The sequence below is a fragment of the Myxocyprinus asiaticus genome, chromosome 10, assembly GCF_019703515.2.
Source record: "Myxocyprinus asiaticus isolate MX2 ecotype Aquarium Trade chromosome 10, UBuf_Myxa_2, whole genome shotgun sequence".
Taxonomy (NCBI): Eukaryota; Metazoa; Chordata; class Actinopteri; order Cypriniformes; family Catostomidae; genus Myxocyprinus; species Myxocyprinus asiaticus.
The window spans coordinates 30691535-30703042 of NC_059353.1; the positions used below are offsets into that span (position 1 = coordinate 30691535).

The following is an 11508-nucleotide window of genomic DNA, read 5'->3' on the forward strand; positions in this document are numbered from 1 at the left end:
CAAGTTCAAGTAACAAGGCTATATCTTAGTAACACAAATTCCAATTACTCAAATGCATATTTTCTCTAGCCATTGTTTTGTACTTTGGTTTCGATCACCTAGTTAAATACTGTCATAAATTAGGAACTTTTGTGAAATGTATCCTCCAAACTAAAATTCTAATGCAATCATATTTTTGTAATAGCTCTTGTATAAACAAGTACACATTATACAGAACAAAATAACACACTGAGACACATTAATTCAAGGGCCGACCAAATAATGAAGCTACATTTTAACTGAAAAAATAATAATTGAAATGAAAAACTGAGGTATTTTTCCATAAATGTCAAATTGGGGGGTGTCACAATAATTTTGGGGCCAAATTTTCAAGTTGTTACATGTGTTATATATGTTGTAATTACATTTTTTGATGGCCAAAACAGTGATTTTATATTTTTAAATTTTTCGTGTTACCTATTCCATTTTCCAGTTTCATGAATAGTTTTTTTCTAGCATAATTGTCAAACTGTTTAAATTGTACTGAAAACCCATTAAAAAGCCTATACAATGATTTAAATAGAGATATGTTGTTGAAGATGGCTTGTTTTTACTTTATATAGTATTTCATATTTCCAAACAGGATTTCTCAAATCAGTGTCAATAAACAGCAAGATGCTGTTGAGACAATTTTCCCCATTAAGTGTGACAACATGCCCAACTCTCTTTTTTTCCTGGGCAATAATGGTGGAAATGTTCAGCAGATTTTTTGTCAACCAGTCTTTTTTTTAAAAAGTATGTGTCTATACATAAATTGACTTTCAATAATAAACCTATCCTGAGAAATATTCAAAAAGCGGGACAGCTAGCCCTGGTCTCCACTGTAACATTGACACAATGATATCTGTGTAAAATAAAAACCACCAAACAGGTGTTCTTTAACTCTTAAACCAGTAATCAGAGTGACACCGTTTAACTTAGAACAAATATTGCCAATGGAAATATGAAAACGACTTAGGGCAACCTCAGGAAATTAAATACAAAATAAATACATAAACTCTGCTGCATTGCACCTGTTCAAACACCTGGTGAGAGGACATTACATGTAATACCACAAAACAGCAGGAAATAACAGGCTTCATTGTAAAATGAAATTTTCTAATACTGACTTTTTTTGTGTTTTAGACTGTTTAAAGATTATGTTACCAATGTAGTACAGACTAACAGAATAGGAGCACTGAAGTTCCTGCTTCTTCAAATGAAATATCTCACATTATGCCTTCAACAACCGTGATGCGGGACAGCAAACAGAAAACATTCAGAAAAAAACACATCAGGATAGAAAACTGATTTCTTACCTGCCGCGACGTTCGTTAATTAATATCCTGTAAACTGCAGTGCGCTGTTACATGGCAAAGGCTGCTCTATAGTGGTTTGCTCCTTGCAGCCTGCGTTCCGATCTGACACTAGTCAAGCGCGAGGCAAACCCCGCCACGCACGCGCTCGCCCCTGGAGACGTTCATGGCGTGGGCGGAGTTTGTGCTCCCACGGATTCCCCGTGACCGTCCGCGCGCGCGCACGCGCACACACACACACACACACACACACGTTGGTGCAGCTATCCTTATGAGGACTCTCCATAGACATAATGATTTTTATACTGTACTATAGATCCTTTCCCCTACCCTTAAACTTAACCCTCACAAAACACTTTCTGCAAAACATCGTTTTCAATAAAACCACATTTATAGCATAACAGCCTTGTAATTACCCGTTTGTAACCTAAAAAAATTTCCTCGAAAACCACTCAACCCCCCCCCCAATGTGTCTGCATTACAGTCGTGGTACATCCTGCCTGAAGCGGTACAATCCTGCTATTAAGACTAGAGAGGACAATATCACCACGACATTTCTTAGCATAGATAGATAGATAGATAGATAGATAGATAGATAGATAGATAGATAGATAGATAGATAGATAGATAGATAGATAGATAGATAGATAGATAGATAGATAGATAGATAGATAGAAAGAAAGAAAGAAAGAAAGAAAGAAAGGAACTTAGTGACAGCAAGTGTTCAAATTTGTGTTTATAAAAAGTAAATATAGCATTCTGATTATTTAAACTCTTACAGGGTACAATGGGGTTTAATTTCATTTTCTCCCATAACACTAAACAGCCACAACAACTACCACAGTACTTTCCTTAATACTTTCCTAATATGAAATCATTGCATGCAATATCAAAAGTTTAGACTTGAGGTAATTGGATCTGATATTTAATCATTTTTTAAATATTGCAAATGTATGTGCTTAATGTGAATCCTTGAAATTATCACATTTATTTTAACCATGCTCCTCAGAGGCAGTTAATTGATTTAGTTAAAAAGGTAAGTGATCTTGATCAATCTTGATGCCTGAAAGTGATTGGTCAATGGAGGTCCACCTTGGCCAGCAACTGAAATGTACTTATGAGGTCACCATAACCTCCATAGTTCGGATGTAGTGTTATGGTCGGCATCAGTTAGAAAAGTCATAATGACTGAGCTTACTGTCCAATGGGAAGAGGGACTGGAGGCAGCCTATGAGAGGAAGAAGCTAAAATATGCTGACATGGCTGCCAAGTGCAGGGAAAATGAATGGAGGACTGCTACTTACTCTGTGGAGGACGGGTGTCGAGGATTTAAGGGAACATCACGCAGTACCTATTGAAAGACATTGGTATTGGTGGATCAGCGTTAAAGAAGTCTCTGAAGGAAATGGCAGAAGAAGCTGAGAAAAGGAGCTTCTGGTTATGGTAAAGAAGTGGGGCCTGGTTAGCTCAGCGAGTACTGATGCTGACTACCACCCCTGGAGTTCAAATCCAGGGTGTGCTTAGTAACTCCAGCCAGGTCCCCTAAGCAACCAAATTGGCCCGGTTGTTAGGGAGGGTACAGTCACATGGGGTATCCTCCTCGTGGTCGCGATTAGTGGTTCTCGCTCTCAATGGGGCACGTGGTAAGTTGTGCGTGGATCGCGGAGAGTAGCATGAGCCTCCACATGCTGGGAGTCTCTGTGGTGTCATGCACAATGAGCCACGTGATAAGATGCGTGGATTGACAGTCTCAGAGGCAACTGAGACTTGACCTCCACCCCCCGGATTGAGGTGAGTAACAGCGCCATCACGAGGACCTACTAAGTAGTGGGAATTGGGCATTCCAAATTGGGAGAAAACGGGATCGAAATTAATAATAATTTTTAAAAAAAGTAAATACAAAATGTGTGGTGTGCAGAATTAAAAAGTACGCATTACGGGCTAGCACAGAATAAGACAAAAATACTTATTTGTCATTTTCAGTTTTGTTCAAGGTCATTAAATCAAAAGTTTTAAAATAACTCTTAGAATAAGTGAAAGGATCGTATTTGTGGTAAAAAGCCCCATTGTTGCAGGGGCTAAAGGCCCCCATAAACCACACTGTTTTACTTAAATGGGGCAAATAAATTTGTTCTGAAAAATATTCAAAGTGGGCTAACACTGACTCATCCAGTTACAATGGAGATTCATTTTTTATAAAATACTTGATGTTATGAAATACTAAATGTGATTGAAATTAACATAAAATGGTGCACACTTTTCTGAAGTGGTTATTTTGAATAAGCAGTATCTTAATTTGTTTCTCAAAAAAAAAAAAAAAAGCATTTTCTGTCTCAAAAGTATTTGCCTAATTTGACAATTTTTGCCCTATAACTTTTGTCCCTATATTTCCACAGTATCACTATAACCCCCCTGGGGGCCTTTTACCTCAGGTCCACACACTCGAGGTAAAAGGCCTCCCTCACCACCGTAAAAACAACATTACGTTGCTATTTCTTTAGACACAAATGATGTTGCTCCATCAGTATTAAAAAAAAGAAATGTATTTCTTCAATGTTGATACACAGAAAAAAAAAGCACATTTTCCTTAAAGTGTGCCTTTAGCCCGGTTGTACCCTACAATTTATTTGTTGTATAAAATAAGTGACAAAAGTGTTGCCATTGTCTAACTTTTGTTACAAAGCTGCCATCTGCTGGGTAGTTCAGGAAATGCTGATCTACAGAATTAGAGTACATTTCTTTAGGAAACTGAATTATTTTTTATTATAATGGTGATTTAAATGATGATGTTTTCAGAAAATAGTGATTTAATGACACGTTCCACTTGGACCGTATAGTATGTGCAATGTGTGTGTGAGCATACAGCTTAGTTTGTGTGTGTGTGTGTTCAAAGTCATGTATTCTTAAACAATAGTCTTTGAATGTATAAAAATATTTATTACAAAAACAAATGCTTTGGGCTACACTTTTACAAAGGTTATATACAGATAAAAACTGTGTATTTAGTAAGCACACAAGATTATTTTGCAAGTTGTGTTAAAGGAATTGTTCACCCAAAAACTTGTTTTCTCTCATGATTTACTCATACTCATGCCATCTCAGATGTGTATGACTTTCTTCTGCTGAACACAAAGATTTTAAGAAAAATAATTCTGCTCCATACAAGTGAATGGTGGACAGAACTTTGAAGGTCCAAAAAGTACATAAAGGCAGCACAAAAGTAATCCATACAGATACGCATTCTTCTAAAAATATTTGTTTTGTTCAGCAGAAGAAAGAAAGCCATACACATCTGGGATGGCATGAGGGTGAGGAAATTATGAGAGAATTTTAATTTTTGGATGAACTTTTCCTTTAAGACACTAGACAGAGTTGTGTGTATGTTTGTGTGTGTTTTAATGATAGAGAAGATAATTGTGTATGGTATGTGGTAAGCAAAGCATCCTGGTTTTGCTGAGTCTTTTTTGGCCCAGGGAACGGCGAATACGCCATCTACACATCTGAGACAGCGAGCATGGATCTGCAGAACCAAAAACAAGCCAAAATCAGTTGCATAGTGCACAGGGGCATACTCAATGATGAGACACTGTTTATTTATATACTCTGTAGTTATATATTGTGTTTTCATATTTACCTAAAGTCTGCAGGAGATGTTTAAAGTTTTGATCTGTAGTTAAATCCAGTGGTTTCTTTCCCTCAGAGTTCCTTGATGTCCTATCAGCCCCATGCTCTAACAGTAGCTCCACCTCCGCTGCCCCACAAACTCTGGTTGCAGCATGTAAAGGTGTGTCAAGACCCCACCCACACTGCACATCAGCACCTAGAGACAAAAACAGGAGTGATTTAGAGATCATCACTCTCATTAAAGCTATGTTAAAAGTAATGTGGGTATACATGTGAATCTCACTAAAACTGTCTGTATTATACTTCTCCCAAATCAAATAAGAAATTATAATTTGTAGAAAGAAAATGTATTTTTGGGGACTACAAAGAGTTTTTGCATTGTGATATTTAAGCACATTTCCACCAATTTTCTTAAATGTAATGCAAAAAAAATAATAACATATTATTACATTTAAATAAGTATTTGTAGGGGCCTGGGTAGCTCAGCGAGTAGAGACGCTGACTACCACCCCTGGAGTCACGAGTTCGAATCAAGGGCGTGCTGAGTGACTCCAGCCAGGTCTCCTAAGCAAACAAATTGGCCTGGTTGCTAGGGAGGGTAGAGTCACATGGGGTAACCTCCACGTGGTCGCTATAATGTGGTTCTCGCACTCGGTGGAGTGCGTGGTGAGTTGTGCCTGGATACCGCAGAGAATAGCGTGGGCCTCAACACACGCTACATCTCTGCGGCAACACGCTCAACAAGTCACGTGATAAAATGCGCGGATTGAAGGTCTCAGACGCGGAGGCAACTGAGATTCATCCTCTGCCACCCAGATTGAGGCGAGTCACTATGCCACCATGAGGACTTAAGAGCGCGTTGGGAATTGGGCATTCTAAATTGGGGAGGGAAAAAAAAAGTATTTGTATATCATGGCAGTATTTGCTGTACAGCCTTTAATTATATCTATTAAAAAAAATTAAAACAAACTCCAGAAAAACATCCAGACACATAACAGTGTTGACAATGCAAATAAAGCACAAATGTTCTTAATTAAAATGAAAATAATGTAAAAATCCCCAAAATCTAAATGATCCTAAAATAAACTTTATTTTCTTCAAGCAGAATATAAATTCAATGATTTGTTTTCAATCTATAAGAATGTCTAGGGGTGAAGTGTGTGATTCTGACCTGACATAAGCAGGCTCCGTACACAATCTGTGCTCTTGGCTCCACATGCACAGTACAGCGCTGTTCCTATGCTTGGCACCTCCATGTCAACATTCACACCATGAGACAGCAGCAGTTCAACGCATGCTGTGTGACCTAAAATGTACATATAGATACACGGTTTATTTAAATCCCAAATGACTGATCTTAATATTTCTTATGTTTACAGTGTACTGTAAATTCACAATACAAATCACACAAACCCACATACCTCTCTTTGCTGCTTCATGAAGAGGTGACTTTAACAGATGAGCTGGATGGTGGGCAGAGCTGTACATCAAAATGAGGCTGACGAGGGTGGGGTTTCCATTATAACAAGCACTAAAGAGAGGAGTGGCTCCATCAACAGAGACAGCATTTGCCTGAAAACAAATATATATTGTAGCCATAAGTGTATGAATATGCAGAAACAGTGAGAAAACTTAATTTTTCACAAAGACAGTTATAAACAGTACATACATCAGCTCCATGCTCCAGCAGAATTTTAGCACAGGTAAAATGGCCTCCAACACATGCTTCATGCAGTGGAGTGATTCCATCCAGTGTAGCCATGCCCACACAATACCCCTGTGCACATGTAAAAATGCACAATTAATGAATGCATAGCCTCAATGTAAATCACATGTTATCGCATTAAAAATCAAACCAAGTGCATCTGCAAAACTGCATCTTTGAACTTAATATCTATAACTTGATATAATCTGAAACATTTCCAACTTCTTTTGGTAAATATTTTGCTTGAAAAGTGTTTGTACTTTCTTTAAAATAAAATGCCAGTTGGTTTGATTTTGGTTATCTAATACAATACAGTGACAGTCATACATTGTTATGTTAATTGTACATACAAGTAATAAATGTGTAATGGTGCAGTCGTGTGGTCTTACTGGTTAATTGTTAAACTTTATCTATGTAGATATCCATTCTGTGTAGTGTTATACAACAATGTTTGTAAAAGCAGACAAAGCACCTCAAATAAACCAGAACTTGAAGGAATATTTCGGTTTCAAGGTAACATCTATTGACAGCAGTCCTGTGTAGATTACTTCTGAATTGTAATCTGGTAATGATTACATAGGCTATTACATGACTAAAATTGTAGTCAGTAATGACATTTCTTGGGTTACATTTTAAAGTCATCTAATCTGATTGCTTTTGGATTCCTTCTGACCTAATTCTTGTTTGTTTGATGTCACATGCAATTGAGTGGGATAAGCTTGTATTATTTTGACAATGTTGCTTAAATTCATTAAAGAAAACCTACTTAATGGACCAAAATATGAGAACTGATATGATTTTTGTGTGTGTGCTTTCCTTGCTATTTGTCTGTTTTTGAGTGAAATAAAAAAGACACTTAAAATGTCCTTACTCCAGCAATTTTGGCATTACAAATGACATCCATGTGTGGCAACAGATCAGAGTTATATTTGTGAATCAACAACAACAAAATTCTCAAAAGCTGTCACAAAAGCAAAAGCACATTCATGTACATTTTTGAAGCCGAATACAAAAGCAATTTGCAAAATTAAATCTAACTTTACCGCACTAATGCAATCGGTTCAGCATTTATGTGTGGATGCTGATTAGGATCCATATTCAGTGTAAAATTTGCTGGTGGCTAGTACCAGGTATTTCTAAAGTATCTAAAACAATTAGAGGGATCAATAAATTATGAACAATAATACTTTGTTATTAAACCTTAATTAAACTTTGCCTGATTAACATGTAATCATTTAATCCATAAAACAGTAACTGTAATGTTTCTTTTTATGCAATTTAATCTAATTACAAGTACTTGATTTTTCTAATCTGATTATGTTATCCAGCTGACAAGTAATCTGTCACTACCCAGCACTGACTGACAGTATTTGTGGCATACTATTGATTACAACAAAAATAGTAATTTTGAATAGTTTATTTATTAAAAGCAAAAACTGCAGTTAAAGTAAGATACTTCCAGTGAACGTGAATAGGGCCAGTCCATAAACATTAAAATGCACACTGTATCAAATGTATAGCCATGAGACGTAAGCACTATACGTGTTAACGTGAATTCTGATAAAATTGCTAAATAACCTTATCTGTGTAAAGTTATATTCAATATTTACTTTATTGCCATGATAATGTTATGGCAGTAAACCAGGTAAATGCTGTAATGTCAGTAAACCCATGATATAACCATGTGACTAGGAGGAGGGTGGGGCCGGGCCATGAGGACACACCAGTGTGTTGTTTTAAGTTTATATCTGTCATTAAAGTTTACATTGACTGCTCTCCCAGTTCCCGCCTCCTCCTTGCCCATCCTTTACCTGTTACAAACCAATGTGTACATGATATGTAAATGCATAATCTTGTGGCTATACTTTTAAAACACTGTGCATTTTAGTATTTATGGACTAGCTGCATATACTCAGGGTTGTGGAGTAACAGAATACATGTAATAGGATTACGTATTTAAAATACAAAATATAAGTAACTGTATTTCACTACAGTTATAATTTAAATTATTGGTATTTAGAATACAGTTACATTCTAAAATGTAGTTTGATTACTGAAGAGATTACTTTGCATTTTATTGTCATTTGTTTCATTTAATATTTAGTTATTCCTTTCAGATGGAAAACATTTATACATATAAATGATGCAATCCAAAGTGCATTTGAACAGCAGTGAAACACTTTCTTATCATGTGTTACATTCATACGAGCAGACAGAGAAGTAAGTTTGAAGTAAGTTTGGAGCAGAAGAAATATAAATAAACCTTGTGTAAATTGTCAGCTTTACGCTAAGCTAAAATGCTATTTCTAGCCATTTTACATGCACGTAACCAGGCACGATCATATTTTTTTTATCAAGAAAATTCATGTTAGATCATAATTTCTTTTTCTAGTAAGACCTTTGATATTAGGGCAAAAATCATATTCTTGATAATAATTGTTGCATTGTTTTCCTGTAAAAATATCTAAAAATCCTTAAAACAAGATCAATTTGATTGATCTTGTTTTTAAAAAAAACACTGCATAAGATATTTAGGTTTTTCAGAGAATGTATTTTTAACATGTGTATTTTGTCTTACTGTACTGGCAGAGTTTTTATAGTCAAAACAAGTGAAAAAATCTACCAGTGCTGAAGAAGTAATCCAAAGTATTTAGAATACGTTACTGACCTTGAGTAATCTAATGGAATTCATTACAAATTACATTTTACAGCATGTATTCTCATTTCAAAAGTAACTCTCCCAACCCTGCATATACTTCCATTGTGCCTCACTGTAATCGTGAATTACACGATTTTTTTATTTTATTTGTATTTTTTATGTGGAAGTCAACATTATGCCACAAATGTTGTTGATTCATCTAAACTTGTATGGAACCTGGAACATTCCTTTAACATGTAATTCTTTCATCAATACCTGTGAAAGGAGTCTTCTCAGTAGCAGCAATCTTCCTTGCAGTGCAGCATCATGTAGAGGTGTTCTGTCATCCCAAGTGCCTGATAAAACAGAAATATTTTTACTTAGCTATTTAAATGAGCACATACTAGACCCTACACATTTCTATACAAAGCTAATTATAACCCAAATCCTACCCCTAAAAGAAAATGTTTTGCATTTTTAGAATTAAATATATATGAATCATTATTACATTTAAGGACAAAGGGAGGTCATATATTTAGCTACATCTATAAAGAAGTAATGCTCATCAAACCCACACACACTTATACACACTTAGCTGAGGATTGGCACAGACATGTCCACCCACGGTCCATTCTTTTTTTAATAAAGTTATCAATTTAAAGCTCTTTAAACTGAATAATTCAAAAATAGTCTGACTTTTTTCTTTTTCCATTGAATAAAATTGTACACTAAAAAATAACTTATTTAAAGATTTACCCATCTCATTATAAAATTCCATCAAAATAAATTGAGTGGTCATTAAAAAAAATCAAATTTAAAAACTACAAATATTGTAAGATTTATTTTGCTAAAAAATTGCACAATTCAATTTGATGGGATTTTGTTATGAAATTATAATGCGTATATCTTAAAAATAGGCTAAAATATTTTTTGAGTGTATAAAACTCAACACTGCTGGCTTGATGTTGTATGTTACTATCATGGCACATGGTGTTTATGGTACAATGGTGTAATATCACAAGCAGACAACTAATCAGTATTTTAGGTAGAGCAGATCACTTAAAAATACACTGAAGGTCCTTGTAGTCCGTTGTATAATTGACTACTGAAAGGATTCAAGAACAAAGGGAGCAGCAGAGGTAAAGAAGAAAAACTCACCTGCCATTAGTGTGTTACACACTTGTCCTCCGTACACGTGAAACCTGTGATCCCATAGCTTACTCCAGATGCTCACCTCAGTATGAACCAAAGCCATACTTAAACTTCACAATAAGAAACCTGAAGAGACCTCACGGAATAGAATAACTGAGATAGTGGAGCACAATGGATCTCTTCAGGGGAGTTTATATGGCCTTCAGAGATACAAGCACCCCCTTGGGCAAGAATGCACCTCCCACAGTTATCAGTGATATGTGCATACACCCCCACCTAACCAAACTCCCAGAGGTGAGTGTCCCCCACACAAACAATGGTCTCCCCAAAGTGAGTAAAGGGCCACAGAGGATAAAACATCTACATTTAGCCAGATTTGTTATGCAATTGAACTATTTTAGGCAATAAATGAAATGAATGAAACTTTGGTTATATAAATCAAATGCCCAAACAAGTCAGTGCAAATACAAAGCATTCCTCCTCTTGAACACAAACCTTTCAAAAACATTTGTTTTACAGCCTTAAAAATAGATATTTGCTATCATATATATACAGTATATGAAAAAATAAAGAAACATATAAATAATTCACACACACACAAGAAAAAAAACAATGAACCATTAACCAGAGTCATTGTAACTGCAAATGTAATTGGTGATACATTATCTGTCTCTCCAGCAAGTCATGATTTGCATCCAGTGTTATGCAGGAAAGGGACCAGTCTAGCTGGGTAGACAGGCTGTTGAATATGTTTGTGTGTGAAAGCAGTCAGACAGGCTGATAAGTGTGTGTAAACAGCTCCTAGTTGTAGCCTTGAATGAACGAGGGTGTGAATAATCTGCCTTTTGTGTGTTAGCATAAGATTCCTGAGCAGAAAGACCCTGACGGATATCTCAAACAAAAACAGCTACTTTACCTTATAGTAACATGCCTCATTATAGTCAAGAACAGTTGTCTATTGCAAGCAAACCTTTTTATCAGAATAAACTTTTAAGTTCTACTCTTAATATGTTCTATAAATTTTCCTTTATTTTTTTTGGCTTACTTTGATATAA

The 11508-nt window shown here is 35.8% G+C and overlaps 2 protein-coding genes across 2 annotated transcripts in view; both read right to left on the bottom strand.

Moving 5' to 3' along the window:
• sytl5 (synaptotagmin-like 5) overlaps positions 1 to 1458 on the bottom strand; it is a 62178-nt gene extending 60720 nt beyond the window's left edge. The window contains exon 1 of the mRNA XM_051709625.1: positions 1338 to 1458. The gene's annotated coding sequence lies outside the window, so the exon portion shown is untranslated. The remainder of the gene's footprint in view (positions 1 to 1337) is intronic.
• Positions 1459 to 4173: 2715 nt separating this feature from the next.
• asb11 (ankyrin repeat and SOCS box containing 11) lies at positions 4174 to 10559 on the bottom strand. The gene is made up of 7 exons (XM_051709646.1): positions 10460 to 10559; positions 9578 to 9657; positions 6628 to 6735; positions 6380 to 6530; positions 6130 to 6264; positions 4969 to 5154; positions 4174 to 4854 (listed from the first exon to the last, which is right to left on the bottom strand). Exons 1-7 carry the CDS (start codon positions 10554 to 10556, stop codon positions 4730 to 4732), a joined length of 882 nt encoding a protein of 293 aa, XP_051565606.1. The 5' UTR covers positions 10557 to 10559; the 3' UTR covers positions 4174 to 4729.
• Between the last annotated feature and the right edge of the window lie 949 nt (positions 10560 to 11508).

Bases quoted from the DNA above. Each gene is read 5' to 3' on its own strand.
- asb11 (XM_051709646.1), bottom strand. From the start codon at position 10,556: ATGGCTTTGGTTCATACTGAGGTGAGCATCTGGAGTAAGCTATGGGAT. The intron at 6,531-6,627 runs GTATGTACTGTT...ATTTGTTTTCAG, and splicing joins TGCTGGAGCATGGAGCTGAT to GCAAATGCTGTCTCTGTTGA. The intron at 4,855-4,968 runs GTAAATATGAAA...TTGGTTCTGCAG, and splicing joins ACATCTCCTGCAGACTTTAG to ATCCATGCTCGCTGTCTCAG.